This window comes from Onychomys torridus, chromosome 13 (genome assembly GCF_903995425.1).
Source record: "Onychomys torridus chromosome 13, mOncTor1.1, whole genome shotgun sequence".
NCBI lineage: Eukaryota > Metazoa > Chordata > Mammalia > Rodentia > Cricetidae > Onychomys > Onychomys torridus.
In genome coordinates, this window is record NC_050455.1 from 57,711,605 (window position 1) to 57,734,413 (window position 22,809).

Below are 22,809 nucleotides of genomic sequence, written 5' to 3' on the forward strand. Positions count from 1 at the left end.
GTTCCAGGAAAGGTGCAAAGCTAGAGAAACTCTGTCTCAAAAAAAAAAAAAAAAGATATAGCAGAATGATTATCCAGTAGTTTTATAAAATTGTGCCGAGTGCCTACTTTGGGTAAAGGCTTCCTTATGTATTTCACTGGCTACAGGGAAGAGCACAGAAGGACTCTACCTTCAGGAAGCACTTGGTCTAGAAGGGTGAACCAAGGAGCATCATTCACGGCAAGCAGTGATGAGCAACATCCAGAGGCCATTCAGTTTTTCAAAGCCTGTAAGGGAGCTGCTTTCACCCCAGGGACACTTGCCTCCTGTGCTGTGCGTTCTAACTGGAGAGGATCTCCTGCTCTAGGATGGTGAGACATGATCTTTGGGATGATTTCCTCTAGTCATAGAGATGCCAAATATCTGTGCACCTGATTCCCCTTGAGACTGACATCAGCCCTTTGCTAAACGGACTAGCCAGAGGCTGGGAGGCAGCCTGTGGTTATGAAACAGAGCGAAGTTAACTATTAGTTTATTGACAGTGCTGAATGGGAAGTGGCTGCCTAGTCCATCTGTTACAACTGTTTCACATTCTCCTTTAGAAATATCTTCAGAAATATATATTACAGGTTTAATAAATCCTGTATTTCAGATTGCATGAAGAACTCTCAAAAGCAGCACAGGCTAAATAAAAATAAAGGCAATACATTGTTACTGCATTAACGAATAACTCGTAATTTACAAGTTAGTGTGGACACATTTGATTTGGTTACAACTCTATACAATGAAGTAGCCCTTGTCTTTATAACTGATGGGATGATGGTTGTGAGTAACTCATAGGGTTTGTTTACAGCAATGGTTCCCAGCCAGGGTAATTTAGCCATAGCAAATTATACAGGGGCAGTTTTAGTTGTCACAACTTGTGAGGTTGTGGAACACTACTGGCATTCAGGGGCAAGGGCCAGGGGAATAACTAAAGAGCCTACATTGTACCGAATAGCCTCCACCATCAAAGATCATCTATCCCTAAAATGTTCTTGGTTCCAGGGCTTCAAGCATGTGTGTCTATGACCACAGTGTTGGCAAGATTTCAATCTGGCATTTTGCTCTCAATCCAGTATTTTTTCTATCCCCCAAAGGGACAGCTTTCGACACAAATTGAATGTGGAAGTACAGCCCGTTACATTTTATGTTGTGTTCATTTTATTTCTTGTTTTCCTGAGCTACAGGGAAAAGGTGGAAATGATACCTTTAGTAGACAATGAAATGTTGCTATAGTATAAAATTATTGCCAGCGGCTCTGGGAAGAATTTCAGCACAGCCCTCCTTCCTCTCAACTTCCTCCAACTCTGTCATATCTGCAATTATATTTCTGTATAATAGAGGGTGATAAAATGGGGCTGGGCTTCCCAATTTTAAGGCTGAATCAGACAACATCTAGGATCATGCAGGAGAGGTGGGAGGCAGGAATAAATGATTGATTAACATGTGTATGTATTCTCAATTATCGATGGTAATGGCCCATGGATATAATGTGGATTTGCCAAGACTGCTGATAATCCAAAGCCCATTTTTTACTGAGATTTGGAATACAGAACATTATTTTAAAAGGAAAGTCATTGATCTAATAATTACCTTAATTCTGAGGTAAGCTACTGGAGTAGTTATTTTTAATTCCCCACATACACATCACTATGAGGCAGGAGCGGCATCCAAGATTATCCTAGCCAGTGAGGCATGCCAGCAAAGAGGAACCATTAGAGCAGGATGAGGGAAGAGGTGGATGAGAAAGCTGGGGCACAGGTGCAGCAGAGCCAAGGGCAACTGAGTCAAGGGCATGTATAGGGCCTCAATCAGAGCTTACTCACCTTACTCACCTCATGAAAGTGTGCAAGATACTTCATTCCTGTGTACTCCAGTGTCTTCAAATATGTAGCAAGAATTTCTGTCTTCTTGCCCTCTAAAGTTATCTTGAGAACTAAATGCATTTTAAAATATCCTCGGATCATAGTATGATTGTGTTTTTCACTCACTAACACAGTTCCAGAAAACCCATGTGTAGTGATATAAACACTTGGTATGTCATCTCATGAAAAAAAAAAGGAAAGAAAAAAAAACAACCATTGACCAGTAATGATCGCAATGGTCCATTTGTATTTTTAAAATTTTAATACCTAGATATTTTAGAGTTATGTCCACAGTGAGGAAGACTCTGAACTTATTGTTCTCACTCAGGGAAATGTAGTCAGTTCTTGGCTGAGGAGTACACAGGTGTGGAGGACCACTTCCAAACAGAATATATGGTGGGAAAAGCAATTTTACCGTAGAGAAGGATAGCTAAGGAGCCTCAAAGTTCTCTAAAAATGACCTCCCCCAAAATTCCTTGGTATGACAAGCTTGTCATGTGGGAAGGCAAGCAAATAGTGTGGGAATCTGTGAGGCAGCAAGGACAGGGTCTCACTGGATCCCACTTTTCTCAAACTTTGTTGTGGTGGCATGATTGCATTTGAGGTCTGTCAACAGGGATACCTTCCAATGATCCCACATAGGAAGGTTCCTAGAGGTTTAACAGTATAAAAAGCTTCCCAGATGGCAAAGACTGGGCTCACCAGCATGGCAGGACAGAAAGGGGTAATGTGTTGACCTTGTGAGGCCCAGATGTAGCCAAGGTTGCAGACCCATTTGATTAAGTTTCCTTGACCCAGAGGTCATAAATGTCAAATGGATAATACTGGAGTCCCTGTATGGGCAGAACTATGGCCTCTGTTATGTCCTTGTGGGTAACACCACCAAACTAGGTAAGGTCACTTGTCAGTAGTGACACTAAGACAGTCACAGAAATCCCAGCGAGGTGAGTTTTAACAAGTTCAGAGATTACCATGAGACTAACCAAATTTGGGAAGCACTAAGTTGCTGTGGGAGGCCCTAGCCTTTCAGACTCGGCATTAATGAAGTCTTGACTGCTTTGTCCCTTGGTTTGATTAACCTGAAAACATTCGTGGCAGCCATCTTCTTTGTACACATCTGCCATAGGCAGCATCGTCCTCCCTGAGACTTAGCCTCAGTCAAGACTGCCCTTGACATTTCTGTCATCCTGTTTTCTTTGCCAACACTTTTGCCTCGGGTCCTAGGAGTACAGTCTCTGCTGCAAAGCAGGTGCTCAGAGACTGTTTACTGGCTTTTCCTTGTCACATTATTTTATGAGCACAGCAGAGAGCCGATTCCTCCTTGTTTGTTTGTGTTTGCCTTTGTTGTTTTAACATAGGTAGAGCCAACTGAACGAACGGGGTAGAATCTGAGGGAGACTGCTACGAGATTCTGGCTTGGCATTCAATTACTGAGGACTCCTTTTACCTCTGCCACTCAATTAATGAGATGACCTTGGGCAGGCTATAGCAGTTGATTCGTGACATCCACAACTATAAATGGAGGTTTGGGTCCAAGTGCCCTCCAATGTCTGATCTTTTTTGTGAACCCAGGGAGGTCTCAATATTACCATTCTTTTCAGGCTCATGAAAGAAGAGTCTGATCTTCAGGCATTCTTCACTGAAATGATGCTTTTACATTTTGTGATGGTCAGATTTTGATTGCTCTACCAAAATACCCTATGTAAACACTCTAAAAGGGACAGTAATTAATTTTGGCTCTAGCTTTCAGAGGTGTCATTTTGTAGTCCCTGGTTCTGTTGATGTTGGGTCTTTGAGCAGGTAAAGCATCATGGTGTGGGAGCACCTGAGAGAGTCTACTTAACTTGTGGCACACGGGGGTGGGGGCAGAGAGAAAGGAATATAAGAAGGGATCATACATAGCCCCTTCAAAGCCATGTCCCCAGTGACTCACCTCCTACTTTCTCTTACATCCTCAAAATGCCAACATATTATGACCTATTAAGGGATCAATGAGTTGATAAAGGAATATTCCTCAATAGCCAAACATTTCCCTCAAAACCATCATCTGAGCCTACAGGAGACATTCTCTATTCAAACCGGAACACACTAAATAGGACTCTGTCATTTTCAAAGCATTTCACACGTCATGTGATTGAAACCAGGCACATAAGGTATCAGGACACAAGTAACTTAAAGGGTGAGAAGCTGTGGCACTTGCCTAAAGTCACCAAATGATAGAAGAGGAAGTGACATGTGTATGGACCACCTTGACTATAGGTTTGGCACCATGAATTAGGTAGTGTTGAGTGTGGGAGTCTGCCTCCAAAAAAGGATTCTCTGCATGAAAGAAAATACTATGTAAGCTCCAAGGGAGGGAAACAATAGTCCTATCCAGCTGCAACACTTATGAACCACAAGTTCATAGCCAGCCTGACAAGATATGTATAATGGTGTAATAAGTGACACTCAGATGCTGGTGGCAACCCAAAGCTGTCTAATTGGATTAAGGGCCCACTCAACAAGAAGGAAAATATGCCTGGTATTGGAAACCTAGACAGCTTCCCAGTGCTAGAGAGCATAGACCTTAGAAAAAATTTACTAGGGGAACTTTGCTAGATGGGCATAATTCCTCACTACATTCTAAATCATATACCTAGAAAAATGTAAATACCACTCATCAAAGAAGTCTCTCTTTACAGCAAATGGATCATCACAGAAAACCACACCTGGACACAACTCAGAGATCAACAGATCATAGGGACCCAGCCCCAGTGGATCATCTACATCACAGCCCCTGCACCTATGGATCAGAGAACATTGCTGAAAAGAGGGTAGAAAGAGTTTAAGTGCCAGAATACCAAGAAGTCTGCTGTGAAATAGTCTCTCCTAGAAATGGCTGCATAAACAAGAATGGAATGAGGCCAATATCCATGAAGATGGTAACGTGGAGGGCGAAGTTTTCTAGGTATCTCATCTCTAGTCAAAGAACTTCAGGTAACTAATGGCTGCTGGAAATAGGATAATTAGCCTCTCCCAAGGGATGACCCCCCTTATTGGTTTTCTAATGCACAGTGATTATCCCTGAAACCATGTATACACAAACAACATAAATCGACCGAGCAAGCTGTCTTTATATATATTTGTGCACACACGCGCACGCGTGTGCACACACACACACACACACACACACATATGTATGTAATGATAATAGTCAAAGAAGCTACCAACTTGAGAGGGGGGCACTGGAGGAGTTCAAGGGTATCTGGGAGTGTTGGAAGGAGAAAATCAAGGAGGGAAAGTTATGCCATTCTATTCCAATTAAAAACAGAGTTTAAAATGTTAATGGTAATATTGAGAACACTGGAATTAAAGTATGCCCCATGTTCAGTTACATTCTTCTTTAGGTATAAAGATCTGGAAAGGTCTCAGGATAGCTCAGCTGAGGAAGGGAAAGATTACAGAGTGTCCTGAGCTCCTGGACAAGAGGCAGTGAGTCTCTAGATGATGGGGAAATACACACACACACACACACACACACTATACTCAGGATCTCATCATCTAATTTTTTTGGGGGGGGGGATTTCCAAGACCTTTCTCTCTAGCTGAAGAGTGGATTTATCCATTTACTCATGATTTCTGATTTCTAGAACCATGGTACTCACATGGATTGGATTCCTTGGTACCAGCTCTGGCCAGCTGATCCTAACACATGTCTACATCCCACTCACCCTCACTACTGTTGATTTGCTCATCCTCATTCTGGTGCTCCAGTGTTTGGGGACTGCTGAGCTGAGGTTGGAAGGAACCATGTGACCTCCACATAAATATCTATCTACTCTTTTAGAGACTAAATATTTGTGTGTTTGTGTCCCCACCTCCCACTCTTGTCCTGAAGCCTCAATGTGCTGGGAAGTGGCAGAAGTTTCTTTGGGAAGAAATTCAGCTTAGATAAGGTCATAGGATAGCCATTATGATTGGATGAGTAATTTTATGAGAGAAAGAAACCAGAGCTCTCTTTTAGACAATCACATGGGAGTACAGCTAGAAAGCAGCCATCTGCAAGCCAGGAAGAGGAAGAGGAAGAGTCCTAGCTGAACCTGACCATGTTTTCACCCACATCTCAGACTTTAGACTCTGGAACTGTGAAAAGGGAATGCCTGTTGTTCAAGTCACCCAGTCGATCTCACTTTGTTACAGCAGCCAGAGTTGACTAAGACACACATTCATATTGGGACATACAGACAGGTTTCTATGGGAGTCTTTAGACCAAGAAAGCACCAAAAACTTATCCAGTACACCAACTCTTTTATTTCTAAGCTTTCCAGTGTCCTCTCAAATATCCTTTTCTAAGGTGCCTCCAATTTTCATAAGTATAATTAGAAAGTACTTATCATCTGACAGTTCAGGAAAAAACAAAGACTAACACACCCACATTTGTCCCTTAATTTAAAACAGGAAGAGGAGTTGTATGTTTCTTCTTCTTTTTGATCAAAAGGGGTCAGGGGGAAAAATACTAGACTAGCAGGGTGCTTTCAGATCCCACACTTGATCTTATCAGTGATTTCTGCACAGATCATTTACTGCCCTTGAAATTCAGGAGGGTGAATCTTACAAACCTAAAAGCTAAAAGGGATTTTACAGGATTATCTAATCTAGCCACTGCGTTTACAGCAAAAGTCATTGGCATGGAGTCTTAGGTCACAGAGCTGATTAGAGGTAGAGCCAATGGAATATTTTTCCCAAGCCAATGTTTGTGATCTTTTCATTACATCATTTTTTCCGGAGCCTGCTGAGGCTTACTCTGAGAACCAGAGATAATGCCTGTGATAATGCAGCATAAAGTGGTGGCTAAATGTAAAATATTATTTTAAGATGAGAATGTGGAATGGGGATAAAAGACTGGAGTCTTCATGATGTGTGAAATAACCCATAAATGTCCCGATTCTTGTCCTGTAAAAAACTCACATAGAAGCCAAAGATCTCAATTTTGTCACTGCAACAAATTACAATCAGAAAATAGAGATGAGGGCGTTCCCACTGCCAGATGGCTTGGGAACATGGGTGAGTGTGGACTCTGGTCACAAACCGTCTATCTAAGGTGGGCTCTACATCTTAACGTAGATCATAGTTTTACTTAGGCAAATGTATGCCGTTTAATAAACTGCTTTGGGTCAGGTTCTGCTATTACACTTGCTTCTGTTGCTGTGTATAGGTAACGTAAGGAGGTGACCAATACTCTAGCTTCATTCTGAGCATCAATGTGGCTTATATTTGTTGAATTCTTATAACAATGTCTAGAACAGAATAAGCTTTCTGTTGGGGGAATCGTACACTATTCTTTGGAGACCAGGGAATCTACACTCTCAAATGGCTAGGTTAGGGATATCAGTGAGCCATTAAGAAATTAGGGATGGACACAGGCTATGTCTACGTCACCTTTATCGGTATCATACAGACATCTCAAAAGTCTCATTGTTGTTTGCTGGTAAGCAAACAGGTTTGGGGAGGTAATTTTGGCCAGAACTGGAAGTTGAGTCCACCATGGTTTATGGTACAAGAGCCATGTGAGTCTCACATCATTAAAGGAAGACTTCTGCACTAACCAAGTTCTCTCATCCCTGGGAGCTTATGAAAAAGGGGGTGGGCACCGGGGAGGAAGAGGAGCATACCCTATCACTCCTCCAGGCCAGGATCACACTTGGCTTGGTGGCCTTTTTCCCATACAGCTCAAGCCCGGTTGAAAAATCGGCATCCACACGGCCGGGGACCCAGCAGCCTGTGGCTCGCACCGGTATCTTCCGGGCCTCCCGGCGAGTTCATTCAAACTGCGGGAACAACACTTTGAGTCAGAGATCAAGGCCGGACACGGAACCGGGCGCCGGGCGCGCTCCGGGAGAGACGACCTGAGACCCACCCGCCTGCAGGACCGCCCCAGTTCCCGGAGGAGGCGTGGCCTAGCGTGCCGCCATCTTGGCGGCCTCTCTAGGCGCTCTGTTTACCACTCTATGGTCGCGCGCTCCCGCCCCGCCCCTCCCCAGTCATTGTCTGGTGGAGCAGCCGCGGCCGCAGCGCCTTCTCTTTATAAGCCGCAGTGCCCGGATGTGAATGGATTACAATGTATCTTTCAGGGAAACCTATTATTATCAATGTGACTCCTCGGGGGAGTCAATGATGGTGTTGAGGAGGAGGAGGATGATGAGACGCCTCTAAACTTGGAACAAGTTTAGGACTTTGAAAGAAGAAAAAAAAATACAACCAACAAGACTGAAGAACAATTATAACTATCCTGTGTTGATTATTTTTTATAAACGATAAGAAAAAGTTGTTGGATTTTTTTTTTTTTTAATGGTTACTTTTTTGGGGGAGGGAATTTTGTTACGGTTTTACGATGGAAAATGCAAAAGCCAGAGCCAGGTGCATAATCTTGTAATCTGTGGCTAACCCTGGAACAGGACTGACTACTACTTAAAATACTCTTTTGGGGGATACACATGTGAGATACTAAGTACTTGCAGAAGATTTTTGTCTCTCTTTTTTAAAAAGTCTCTTTCCTTGGAATATTGTGAGCATATTTGTGGCCATTGAAGGTAACGTTACAATTTGCTGTCAGAGTAAACTGTTTGTAATTGAACGGAATTTTTAGAATGTTGATCCCAATGTTTTATTCAAACAAAAGGAACAACCTATTAAATAATTGCCAATGGGAAAACGTGTGTGCATGCATTTCGGTACGTACTCGCACATCTAGCAATACCAGGGTTGGACAAATGTGTTTTTTAACATTAAAATAGTGGATGTTGCATATACTGGGTAAAGCACGCATGTTATTACGAAAAGATAATTGGGAAGCCTAATTTTTATCCTAAAAAGCGATGGGAAAAAGTGTGTTTTAAGAGCATGTAGGGCCTGTAGTGGTAAATGTTGAGTTGAAAACTTGAAGTGCTGCCGAGCGCAGAGTTAAAGTGCCTAGGAACCCAAGTGTAAAAACAAAACCAAATTCATTCCCTAAAATTACCTTGTTTCTTTTCCTTTTTAAAACAAAGTTTGCAGCTATACGATTCAGTGAGTTAAAAGGGCGAAAGGAAGAAAGTCTGCGATTCAGGTTTCACCCCCCAGCGCAAAACTACCCAAACAAAATATCTCCCTAGCAAAATGTGGATGGGTTTCTGTATGGAAAAGAAAAATATTGTTCGTCTTGGCAAAGTCTTTATGCATCACGTGTATTTGCAGCAAAGCAAAACTTGCTTTGCTCTGTGTGTGTGTGTGTGTGTGTGTGTGTGTGTGTGTGAGAGAGAGAGAGAGAGAGAGAGAGACAGAAAGAGAGACAGAGAGACACACAGAGAGAGACACACACTGAGAGAGACACACAGAAGTGAGGGGATGTAAACTCGAATCAATTTCAAAGTGCCTCCGATGGATGAACCCGGCAAACCCTGAAACTGTTCAGGCTTCAGATTGTTAACTGGCCATCTGAGGGGAAAAATGAGGTGCTGGGTGAATTTTCCTTGGTGGGTTTTCATTATTTATTTATTATTATTTTTTTTTTTACCGCGACGGGGGAGGTGTTGGGATTTTTTTTTTTCTGGGGTGGAGGGGGGGGTGTTTCCCAGGCAGCCCGGCCCGGAGCGCCCGCGTCTCCCCGCCGGAGCCCCCCCACCCATTTCTTTGCTGAACTTGCAATTCCGTGCGCCTCGCCGTGTTCCCCCTCCCCCCTTCCCTCGTCCCCTCCCCTCCCGGGAGAAGAGAGTTGGTGTTAAGAGTCAGGGATCTTGGCTGTGTGTCTGCGGATCGGCGGCGGCGGCGGCGGCGGCGGCGGCGGCGGGGGAACCGGAGCGGGCGCGGGTGCCGGCCGTTGGAAGAGGTGGTGGTGGTGGTGGTGGCGGAGGCAGGGGGATAGACATGACCGCCGCCTGGGCGCCGGCGCTGCACCGGGAGCCCCTCGTCGCGCGCGGGCGGTAGGTAGCGGCGCGGCAGGGCCGGCTGGGCGGATGCGCGGCGGGGCCGGGCCGGGCCGTGCTGGGCGACCGCGCTCGGGGCTCGGGGCCCCGTGGTCCCCGCCGTCCCCGCCGGGGTTCGGGAGCTCTGGAGCGACGGCGTCCCCTCCCTCGGCTCCCGCCCCCTCCGGGCCCGGCGGGCTCCGGGGCACAGCGCACTTTGCCAATGGGCCTGACTTCAATTTTTTTTTTTTTTTTTTTAAACAACCCTTTCTTTCACAAATTAGGGGTGCGGGACAATTGGAGGACCGGAGCCTCCACTCGGCTCCCCCTCCCAGGCCACCCCACCCCCCTGTGGACGGGTTTGCACTCTAGAGACGCTGGTCTTTAATTTCTTTCGAGCTACTTTGCAGGGCAGGAGGTGGGGGGGGGGCGAGTGCTGTGAGTGTGTGCGAGCGAGTGTGTGCGTGTGAGGGGGTGGGGTGGAGGGTGGGGGGAAAGTTGAGACCGGTTCGTGCAGTAGTTTCTCTTTTCTCTGTGATCCATTCATTTCTCGCTCTACCTCCTGTTGCATAAATTGATGCGCTGAAGAGCGGCTACCCCCCTTCTTTCCAGGATTTGGTTTTATAGTGGATGTTACTAGTTTGATCGTGTCTTTGGAAATACAATATCGCTATTTTTTTTTTTTTTTTTTTTTTTTTTTTTTTGCTATTGCTGCCTATTCCATTAAAAAACAAAACAAACCAAACCAACAAACCAAACCAAAACCCAACAAGTCTCCCATTCCTCCCTCCTTTCTACCTTAATCCCATCCGCTCCCGTATCCCTCCCCCCTCCTCCAGCCCCCCCCACCCCCCCCATCCCCCCAGTCTCCAAAAATCCGATTGTGTTTTCTTCAAGGATTGGGACTGGATTTTCTGATTGCGGTTATTTCCATGTTTCTAGGTTTGTGTGATTTTGCTAAAATGCATCACCAACAGCGAATGGCTGCCTTAGGGACGGACAAAGAGCTGAGTGATTTACTGGATTTCAGTGCGGTAAGAAAGAACGGTGGAAACTAACAACAGCTGTGGAAAAAAAAAAAAAAAAACAACCCTCCCCCAACACTTCAGCTAGAAACCCATAGTAATGTGAAAGACGGGGGTAATTTTTAATTGGCTGAACCCTTGGAAAATGTGAAGGTCCTTTCCTTTTGACAAGCTTTTTTTTTTAAAAAAAACTAATTTTGGGATGTAGAAGACTCGAGTTTTTGTTTTTTGGTTTTTCTTTCTTTCTTTTTTTTTTTTTTTTTTAAGGAGTCTAATGACTTGCCTTGATTTCTTTACCTACCAATTTCTCCAAATAATGGAATCTCACTCCAGAAGAAAGGAAAATCAGAAACCCCTTAAAATTGTAAAGTCCATGGAAAACTTGGCCACATCTGAACACAGCGTGAACTGCTAACTTTGTATACCACTCTACATCTTATTTATTTATTTATTTATTTCAGAAATGAGTAAATAGAGACTAGAAGAGCTAGTTGCTGTGAAGTTGAGGCTGATGGTGCTGTGGTATGTTGGAAGGACCCGTGGTCCTCCTGACTTCCTCCTGGTTGCCTCTTTTTTTGGGAGTGGGGGGGGGGGAGTCTGGAAACTCCTAAGCATAAATAGTGAATACATTCTTTAGAGTGTCTTGGACTATTTTGGTAAATCACAGTCTTGAAATCAGCACTAAGAGGAACTTACACACTTGTGGAGTTTTAACTATTGTACTCCCTGGGTCCTTCTCCATCCCCACTTCTTCCTACTTCCACACATGCCAGGGGCATGGATGCAGTTTTAATGCCAGATGAGTTTGGTGTAAGATGCATTTGAAAGCAAAAGCAAAAGCATCCTCAAAATATACAAATAAAATCCAAACCAGCTTCCAAGTGGGGCCCTCTCCTGCTGCTCCTGCCGCCTGCCGCCACTGCCGCTGCTGCCGCTGCTGGCTGCCACTGCTGGCTGCCACTGCTGCTCCTCTTGTAGACCCTGTGGAGACATGGCTCTCCGAAGTTTTGCCAGGAAGCATAGCCCGTAGGCAGCTTTGCAGCCCCCTTTCTGCTTGTTACACTTTCTCCATTCCATCTTGCTTTTTTGCAGGCTCTGACTCAGGGAAGGTGTGCAAAATGTACTAGATACCAGGAAAAGACGAAAACCAATTAAGGCTGAAATAGATGCTGGAGAGAGAGGGAGTGAAAGAGAGTGAGAGAGAGGAGAGAGAGAGAGAGAGAGAGAGAGAGAGAGAGAGAGAGAGGAGAGAGAGGAGAGAGGAGAGAGAGGAGAGAGAGAGACTTGCCTACATTGCTCTCATGTTTGAGCTGAAGTGAGAGTCTATCGCAGGTGGCATTTTTATTTTTATTTGGGTGCACGTATGGCAGACAAGTCCTGTACAGGATGGAAATGGACATCGCCACATTTATGTCCACGGTTTTCTGCATAAAACAAACAACTTTCTTCTCCTTTGTCAAATTGGTGTTGTCTAGAGGAGCTGCTGTCCCCCAATCTATGTCTTGATAATGCCATGGGGACTGTGTTCGGAAAGTAGAAGGACTGTCTAGTAGTCTTAAGTCACCCGAGGAGGAAGACAGAACTGTGGTAATGGAGGGGGAGGAGGTTGGAATGAGGTGCCTGGTTTAGCTTTAAGTTGGATGGCGGTGGCGATGTGTTTTACTAAATAAAGCCTTAGGATTAACTCCAAGTTATTTATCGAGAGTGTGATAGATCGTTGATGAACTCTGAAGCCACGGATGTCCTCTTTTCAACTGTGCTATCTCTTTGTTTCCCGTAGATGTTTTCGCCTCCGGTAAGCAGTGGGAAAAATGGACCAACTTCTTTGGCGAGTGGACATTTTACTGGCTCAAGTATGTGAATTCTTTTCTTGGTGCGAAGTTCAATGTTCTTACTTGTTTGTTTACTCCTTGTGTCTTTTTGGCCCTGGCAAAGTGTTCTGAAAGGAGTCATTGAGGTTTAGCCCATGATGATGTGCTTATCTCATTTTCTATGAGCAGCAAACTTTCACAGAATGTTGCCTTTTGCAATTAAACTGAGACCTGTTTCTACAGCAAGAAAACCATACCGGAATTCCATCACTTAATTTAAAAGTGATTTTTAAAAGTATGGTTGTAATTAAACATGTGAACACAAGACTAAGGCAAACTCATGTTGCCTATTTTAAAATAGAGGGGAAAAAATCTTACTTTCATAAAAGGGGAAATAATACCAGTTATGAGGTTCTGTATACAATGAACCGTTTTAAAGAGAGGGACACTTAATTTTCAGACAGGTCTGTAAATAGCCTCCTGCTAGTCTGAGAGGTTAAGTAGAAATTCATTTATCTTTAAAATATCTTGTGGATGCTTGAGCTGTTTGGTGTCCCCTTCCTTATCATTGACTTAGGCAATGAATTTAATATTGCAGATTGGAAGAGTCTCAGAATTTCATACAGGAAAATTCTTTGGATGATGTTCCCACAAAAAAAGCCAGCGGTACTCACAAAGGAATCTGTGTGCACAGTGATTATCTGGCATCTGAGGAGGAATTTTTAGTATAGGACTCTTTGGGTGTCTCTTATGAAAAGTGGGAGCTGAAAATGTGAGATTTCTGTAAAATGTGTATGTTTTTTTTGGCCCACCAGTTTTAAGTAAGGATTCAGTGCATTGTGCCTGCTGTCCTGTAGGTCCAGGGTTTAAACCCATTGATGCTTATTAAGTAGCTACAGGGTTTTAGAGTTCTGGCCATGGTATAGAACAATCTATGAGTCAGTACTGCTCTTAAGTCAGGCTGGTCAATGTTGACATCTTCTAGTTGTGAGATGCCAGTGTGTGCTTGTCTGTCAACTGTGGATATAATTTTTATATCTTTTCATCTGGTGTAGTAACAACCAAAGAAATCTTGTGTACCTGATTTGTACATTTTTATAAAATTAATGTCTTTTAAAACTTGCTGGTTTCTAAGTGAGTTACTTCTCCTGGCTCCCATAAGTTTAGGGGATTTTTTTTCTCTTTAATATGATTTACAAATTATATGATGCCTCCTGTACTTTTACCTTAGCATTTTTAGGGTTTTCTTTGATGAAAAGTACTAATGACACTATGTTTGCTTTACCGTTTGAATCCTGTGACTGGTTCCATTTTTTAAAAAATGGTATTAGTGTTACATCTTACAAATTTCTGTATAGTGTTCTCTATATAGCTTTCAAGACAGAAAATATTAATATGAATTCTTGAAGTAAAGATGAAGTCAAATGTCTCCTGTAGTCAAGTTAGTGTTTCCTGTAGACATCATCAAAATACTAACTTTGTGTCTGGCAGTAATTTCCTTCATGTTTTACTTAAGAAATGTGTGTGTAGTTGAAATCTGGCTAAAAGTAGATGTCAGGCAGGCCCAGAGATGGACTACTTTCAAAGTTAGTGTAAATACTGTTTCCACTGTTGGAAAGATGGACACATTTGGAATAACTTAATGTATTACTTTAGATATGATTTAATATATTAAGATGAATTACAAGTATGAACTATGTGAAATTTAAAAAGACAGTTTTATTCAGCTCAGGTCCTATGTTCATGTTCAGTTAAAGTCCTTGCTGAAATGTGGAAGTGTTTGTGGACAGTATGGATGAATTGAATTTGTACTCATTCATTTTGGTGAGTGATCATACATCAAAACTTACAACTGTTCAGACAATGGTGTGTGTGTGTGTGTGTGTGTGTGTGTGTGTGTGTGTGTGTGTGTGTGTTTATGTATACATAATCCCGGAAGGAGACTTCATCCCTGCTGAACTGTTAGGATATTTATAATGAATATTCAGAGATTATCTTCAAGGTGTTGAACTTTAAAGCTACCTGGCACCAGTGGTGTGGTTTTCAGGACCAGATGTTTACCTTGTAAGGATAGAAAGTGTAGGGCTCTTTTATCCTGCCTGCCTGCCTGCCTGATTGAAAATGCAGGGCATTCATTGCGAGCAGGAGGATGGTGGCTGGATACAGAGGCTGCAGAGTGCAGGCCACATCTATTAAGGCATATCAGAACACAGGGCTGTTAGTTAGGAACAAGGCTTATATTTCTACACAGTAAGAGACATGCATCTCTTTTAAAGCATAATTTAAGAAAAAATATGAAGACTGCACTTTGCTCTTTAACTGGAAGAATGAATTAGAAAACTTTGGATAGAGGAGTTATTTTCTGAAGTTACTTCAAGTTCATATTCCTTGTCCTGAGTGGACTGAGTGAGGTATGACATTGAAACTTGGATTCAGGAAAAAGAGAGCTGGACTGTAAGTAAATGATTCCAGTTTGAAAAATCAGTGCTGTGTGTTGGTTTGTTTGTTTCAGTGAGGTCTGGTAATATTTCATTCTTCAAGTTCCCAATAGCTGTTGATTCCATTAATACATGATATATTCAGGGTGAGGATGTAAAGAGTGTGGCCGGAGTCTCTTTAATCTTTTATTCCACAAACATGGCTTTTCCTACCACCTTAAGAAATGGTGAGGCTGCTAGGGGGAATGGAATGTAACCTGAGCTCCAGCCTGACATTCCCAGGGAGCATTTTTCACATGAAAGGCTTTTGTCAACCCAGAAAAGGACCAGCAGTTTTTGTTTGATGTTTGCAGGTGTTCCGCAGAACGCAGTAAAACCGTTCAGCCAGATGGACCAGAGCTACCATGACCTTAACTGGTGGCTCTGGGATTATGTTTAAGGTGTAGCTCTAACCTATATGGTAATGTCTACAAAGCAATCTGATAGCTGTTACATTATTGATCTTAAAATGAACTAAAAGCATCCACATGCCTGCATGCTAGGAAAATTGTTCTCGTTAAATTAAAAAAAGAAAAAAAAAAAAAAAAAAGAAGGATGCCTGGGTCACCAAAAGAAAGCATGTCTCTGTTAGGGTGAGTAGAAGCTTAATTTTCTGACATAACAAATGTGCAGTTTATTTGATTATGTTTGAGGCTTTTGGGAACAAAAGATAAACATACTAGAGTTTGGCATCATTGAAAAAAAAATCATCTTAAAGTTGACCTACTGAAAAGATAATATACTGAACAACTTGTTAGGTCAGCCCTCCTGGCATCTGTTAGCACGTGTGAACAGTGAGTCGGTGAATGATCCTACATCTTGCTCCTTTAGTTTAAAAGTGGAGGGTTCTTCCCCCTGTATTCTTAGTTCTTAGGTGTTCCGGCAGTTGGTAAAGACTGCCAAGTACACCAGTGTTAAAACAATTAAGAGGAATGTCAAAGCATATCACGTCTCTCTCCTGAGCCAGTTTTGGAAAGGGGGAAACAGTTTTTGGCTTTCATGTAAGTTAGCTCACCTATGTCCCCATGATACCAAAATGATATGTCAATTGAGTCAAGTCCCTGAGGGGGGAAAACTCATCAACCTCAATGTATGATAGAGGAAAAAAAGAATTCAAGGGGCCAGCATTCCGTGTTCATTTCTCACTGTGTCAGTGTGAATTCTTTAGATGGTGTGGAAAGGAAATTGGTTTTTCTTGAAGGTGTCTGTGGAGATGTTTCCTGCTTTCCTTCCCATGTGTGTATGTGTGCATGTGTCTCCTATACATCTTAGTCTGGTACAGTCAGTCCATGGTGGTTGTAAAAGTTTTTGCACAGATTCAGAGCTGTTGAATAGATTTTGAAAAAGTCCAGTAGCATCAAACACGTTGTATTAGACTCCCAGTATTTTGGGGCCAGCCCTTAGAGAAACACAGGACCTGGAGCCTCCAAGACACAGCTGCGGGACTCAGGAGTCCAAGTGAGGAGCTTCGCTGCTGTCCTTTGTTAGTATTGACAAGCAGCTTTGATTTGCTCTCTGTGGTCATGCAGACCCTTGGTTGGAAATCACGTTGGACTCACCACTGTTTTCCTGTCCTTTATCAGACACAATGGGGTTTAAGATGGGTGTGCTGTGGGCCCTGGAAGTGCTGGCTATGCTGGCATGCCCTGTGAACACTTTGCTTAGGTGTGGAGCTGTTGAGATGGTTGATGGTTCTCTCCTGTCTGGTGTCCCCTGTGTTCCTGTGGGAGTGCTGGGCAGACTCCCTGTGAGCTGCAGTCAGAGTGCTGTTCCTGTGCAGGTACTATGCTCTCTGCTCTGTGTTTATTTTAGTCTTAATCCTCTCAAGAACGTAAGTAAATGCAAACATTACCATGCCCAATTCATAGATGAAGGAACTGAGGCACAGAGGTTTTCAACAAGTTGTTCTCAAGGCAAATAGTCATGAAATTAGGTTTACATTCAGGCCTAGTCAAGTCCTTGTAGTCCTTCTTCACACACACACACACACACACACACACACACACACACACACACACACATGCACATAGGCACACATACACACAGCACCCCACAAGCCCACACAAAGGCATCAAGTACCAGACAGCTCATATTTTTCAAGATTATATAGCTATGAAATATAATACTGAGGCCTGAATGAAATACTATGTATGATCTTTAGAGTGGAAAGCATTTTTTTAAAAAAACATATTTAAGGTAATGCTACAAACCATACCCACTGTTTTTCCTGCCTCCGTATCCAGATTAAATTACCTTTTTAAATTATGATGGATTTCAATGTGAGTTAGTTTATCATTCTCGCATTATCACGTTATTTTTACAGAGAATCATGTAGCAGATATTTTAAAAGTTGTGCTTTCTTTCTGTGGGAAATCAGCAGCTATATGCGCCCCAGTAAAGGTGTGTTCAATTATTTTTTGTGTAAATAATCAGACCTGAAATTGCAGTAACCCAGTGTGCCCTATTAATATTTGAACAAATAAGGCCTTCTTATATTTAAATATAAAAAAGCATGCAGTTCATTGTTAGGTCTTTGGAGTGGAATGCAAACTCTGTAATCCTGAATTCAGTCTGCATCCCTAACACAAACAGTTTGGAAGTTTTGATATGTCTATTACCAGACGTGTGCTTAAAGTGTTAGTCTCCTAAATTCAGAAGGAAGAATGGGTACTCTCTTTGACAACGACTTAAGTAAATAAAATACATTAAACAAGCGTGGAGATCCAAGAACTATTGAGACTGAAATGCTTAGCATTTTTGACAGCATCAGCAAATTACCCTTCCCCTACTATTGTAATGAGGAAATCACTTAAATAACAGATGAACAACAAAGTCACTTAAACATATATAATAGAAGTATGTAATGAAAGTTTATGCTGTTAATTGCTCGAATCTGTCTTAAATGCTTCGAATCATGGAGCAGTAAAGACTGTCATGTAAACAGTTTTGTTTTGAGCTTAAAATTATTCCTTTTTGCTTTCATCGGCTATGATAAACAAAGTAATGTTGTAAGCTGTACAGATCAAACATTGACTTTGAATGGTAAACTCCATTTTATATTGAGAGTTTGCAACCTTGTCCAGGGCGTGGAGTTGAGTCCTGGTGACCTCAGGCTTATGATCTCGAAGGGCAAGTGTTAGAATGCTAGTTAGATCTGTTCCCATAATCCAAGATAACAGATCTCAAGTTGCCTCCTAAGGAACATGGTGTGTTTTGAAATGTTCTTCAGTTTACAAGTCTTGAACCAAAATGTTCTTGGCTAAGCCTTTAGAATCTATACGTATACTGGTTAAATCAGATTCTTCTACAGATACAACATCAAAACAAGAGCCAGGTAGTAGAAGAAAAAAATCCCCCCTTGCTTAGTTTTGGATTTTATGAGCTATTTTTTATGACCATGTTAATTAGATCATGCTACGTATTAGAGAAAGGAGAGTATATTGCAAGCTTTTGTGAAAGGTTATTTTTATTTTTGGCTTCTTAATTACACTGATTTAAAAATTTCAAAATTGGCCACCAAATTTCTAAGCTTACGCGGGAGTTATCCTCTTCCACGGGAGTTATCCTCTTCCACGTGTGACCCATTTAGAATCAGTGTCAGCTAGGTGTCTGGGTAGATGCTGTTGATCATAGCTCTCTTTATGCTTAAGAGAGATGTAAGTCTAGTGATGGTTATAAGTAACGTATGTAAGTGTACAAATACACCCACTTATTTATATGAGACCCCCAGAAATGGCAAAAGTACTGAAGAGGTTGTTGTATTTATTTTCATTTCAAAACCAAATAAAGGCCCAGTTAATCAGCATATCAAATACCCAGGTGTGTTTAAAATCAGTTCCTGTGGATGGATTTTAGGCCTGTAAGAGTATTTTATTTAAAGGTGCAGCCACTCAATTGTTCAGATGGCTGCTTTTGTACTTTTGTGTGACAATTAACATGTAATGAATGACTTTCCAGACTGCCATTGGTAGTAATTACTATATGTAGTTTATTAGCTGCAATCCATTGTTGGATGTGCCTGTATTGATTTGTTTTGCAAACAGCCCTTCACATGTGTGGCAGTATTTATACATTACTTTGTAAAGAACCTGTTTCATTTGCTGATGTTGATGTCGCCTCTGGAAACTTTGGCTTGTACATTGTTAGGTGGTAGGGTGCCCCTTTGATCAGTCAATCTAGGTGAGTTGTAAATGCAAGCCGTTTTCACTCTGAAAGCTTTATATTTTGATCCTTGGGGAAACCCTAAAGAAAATCACACTGTATCTGTTTTGCAAGTAAATAATTCATGGGAAATTAGATTTATAGGAGGATGTAGAGACACTGTTTTATGATAAAGCATCAAGATTTTGGGAGAGGACTAAATATCTCTTCCCCAAATCATACAGTTGCTCATGGCTAACATAGGGTATAAATACACATGTCCCAACCCAGCCCTCTAGTCACAGTGGCTGTGCTGCTGTTAATTAAGGTCTGGCCCTCTCAGTTGTTATTAACTATATATTTGCAATGAGAAAAAAATATAATCTACCATTTCTGAAAAAATAATAAAACTGAGATGGTGCTAGATAGACATCATAATCAGGCTCGCTTGTCATCACAGGGTCTAATTTGGCTGAGGCAGTTGACGAATAACTGTTAAAATGTATTGTGTTATTAAAAATAACATAGTAAGACCCATGATTAAATATCAGGGCTGTAATTTAATCTTGGGGGTTCTGGTGCTGTTCATAAACCATTTGGCTTTTTTTCTGTAACAGATGACGTCAGAGTACAGCTTGATTGAATTATGACCCTGGTGGCAGGGCACCTGCCTGTGCTTACTTCATGGCATGTCAGCATTTCCATTACGAGGTTTTTTTTCCCTGACATTTTAAACTTTGAATAGTTAAACTAGTCTGATGGTTGGCATATAAGCTTTCAGCCCCTTGGGAACAGACTATTTTCTCAATAAAATAGAGAAGGTGGTGACAGAGCCCCATTATGGAATACCTTCTAGAATGTTCTTCCTTGCTTTAATCTTCCATTAATTTAAACATTCCCTTTTGGGGTACTTAGATGAATTGCAAGACCTCCAAATGGAAGGTTTTTAATCTCAAATTTCCCAAACCAGGGCTTAACTACAAAGTCTTTAAAGAACTGTTCAATTAGGCAAGGATGGAGCATCTATGGAGAATGTTGAAATGATAGCTCTGGACATCCTAGTTTTCACATTCTGTAAAATACTGAAGAGCAAGACATGAAAAACATGCAAATTGTCATGCTTTGTCTGAAATTGCTTCTGTAGTTACCTGAGTTGAGTAAAATTGGATAATGAGTGGTTAGAAAGGTGTCATGTATTTATGCCCCATCCTGGGATGGTAGCATAGCTGCTCCAGCTTTACCTCTTGTGTTTTGTATGGCCATAAGATGTTGTTTCTATCTACCTGGCTTGCTATTTAGCACCTATTTCAATGCTGACAGATGGCTTACCTGATAGCTTCTTTAGCGCACATTAGATTCACAACCCTCCTTGGCAGTTGTAAGGACATGGAAGGCTTTGTGGGAAAAGGATGTATCCAAACAGATCATGTAGCCCAAAAACAAAACAACAACAACAACAAAACCCACACAGAAAGTACATATAGAATCAACATACATCTTTAATAAGACATAATCATGTATCATTTTTAAAAAACCATTTATTTGATTTATTTATCAACAAGGTTTTTTGTTTTTGTTTTTGTTTTTGTTTTTGTTTTTTTCTGTGTAGCTCAGGCTGGCCTTGAATTTGTGATCTACCTGCCTCTTCTTCCAGAGGCTGGTGGTGTTCTGTTTGCAGAAGTTTCTGTAAATGGACATGTATTTTTTCTTTTTTGTTTTTGAAAGCTTATTTCTTACCAGAGGGACCTACTAATAAAAGTTGCATGAACACATTGATTTTTGATCCTAAAAGAGGGGTGGCATTTAACATGTGTGGGTAGGGGGTTGTATCAAGATGAGCCAGGTACAGAGAAAGGAAAGCATAGGCAGGCTCAGGAGCCCGTCCATCCAGGAGCCGGTCCTGTCCTTGCTTAGAAGTAAGGCTCAATTATCATCTAGGCACACATGAAGTGGGATGATCTTCAGTCCAACTTTCTTGCCTTAAATGTCAATATTTTTATTATGGTCCCCCACACACACACTTTGAATGTCCTAAAGGGTGTAACAGATTATAAACGAGTGCTTTCAAAAGTGTGAATTCTTAATGATAACATTGGGTGTGAAAATTGAAGTTTTTGATCTTTCAAAATTTTTAAGGCAAATTAGTTTCATTTTTTTCCTATGATTTTCAGAGTGGATTTTTTTTTTTTTATTCCAAATGATAGCGCCTTTGGAGAAAATTATTCATTAAACTAAATTCTGGAAATCTGACTTTTTTTCTTTTCAATGGCTGTTCCTAAGGGGCTGTTTCATATTTCGAACATGATAGAAATGTAAGGCCTGTCTCTTAAATTACAAGAAGCAACATGATCCTCACCAGCATAATTCAGGAGACATTACACCTGTTCAGAAAAGCTACACATTTCAAACGTTTTAAGATTCCAAAGTTCTTTTTTTTTTTTCTTTTTTTCTCATTGTCATTGCCAGTATCATTACCAGGGCCACATGGCATCTGGGTCAGAGCTAGCAGGAAAAGGTAATAGCTATGATTTCCAGGTAGTAATTCACAGATATATTTATTGCCATGCAGTAATTCATAAGTACATTTCAAAATCTATCTCAAGGACAGTATCATCTCAGCCCCAATTTACATACCACTGTGAAAACACTGTAAGGTAGCTGGATCCTTCTTTGAATAGAAGCCATCATAATTGTGTCAGAAGCAGGAAAAGTATGTATATGTGCATGTGTGCACCTTTCCTCTTCCCAAGTGTCAGAGATGAAAGTGTCCCTCTGTGACCACACTCAGTGTAGCAGGGGTTAGATGTGGCTGTAGATCCAAGTGTTGGTTGACATTGGTTAACGGAGAACTTAATAATGAACAGTTGGGTATGCTATACAGTTAAAAAAAACTTCCAAAGATTATTCTAAGTGCATTAAAAGATTCTGTTGAGATCTTATATATTCTCTTGATATTTTCTTCCCTTTTGAAAATATTAAGGGATTTATACTGGAAATACTTTGCACCCCATAATGTTAATCTCATACCAAGATTTTTTTCTTTTAAAATTGTTTATTTTGTGGGTGGTCATGCTGTGTTTGTGGGTGTATGAATGGACAGAGGGTAACTTTGTACAGTTGGTTCTCTCCAGTTTTCCGTGACTCTGGGGATCATATTCAGGTCACTCAGGGAGCAAAAACCTTCACATACGGATCTGCTTAGTATTTGGTCATTTGTAAGCATAGTAAGATCTTCTGGGAAGAGAGAACCTCAATTGAGAAATTGTCTCCATAACATTTGGCCTGTAGTCAAGCTTGTGGAAGATTTTCTTAATTAATGATTGATGTAGGAAGGCCCAGCTCACTTGAGTGGTGTCCTACCTGGGCATATGGTCCTGAGTTGTATAAAGAGCAAGTTGAAAGCTGAGTGTGATGGTCCGCACTTTCAATACCAGATAGAGGCAGGTGGATCTCTTGAGTTTGAGGCCAACCTGGTCTACAGAGCAAGTTCCAGGACAGCCAGGGCTATACAGAGAAAGTTGGCCTTGGAAAAAACCCTTCCAAAAACCTAC

At 41.6% G+C, this 22,809-nt stretch overlaps 1 protein-coding gene across 7 annotated transcripts in view; it reads left to right on the forward strand.

Annotated features, from left to right (window-relative positions):
- Nucleotides 1-8,212: 8,212 nt before the first annotated feature.
- Tcf4 (transcription factor 4) overlaps nt 8,213-22,809 on the forward strand; it is a 346,375-nt gene continuing 331,778 nt past the window's right edge. For 3 of the 7 annotated variants that reach the window (XM_036204526.1, XM_036204515.1, XM_036204518.1), the window contains exons 1-3: nt 9,746-9,823; nt 10,748-10,839; nt 12,611-12,683. In XM_036204526.1, the coding sequence (XP_036060419.1) occupies nt 10,768-10,839; nt 12,611-12,683 (145 nt within the window). In that variant the 5' untranslated portion in view covers nt 9,746-9,823; nt 10,748-10,767. Of the gene's footprint in view, nt 8,456-9,239; nt 9,377-9,745; nt 9,824-10,747; nt 10,840-12,113; nt 12,163-12,610; nt 12,684-22,809 lie in introns of those variants that run through there. The other 4 variants (XM_036204517.1, XM_036204516.1, XM_036204520.1 and 1 more) reach the window with 4 other exon arrangements.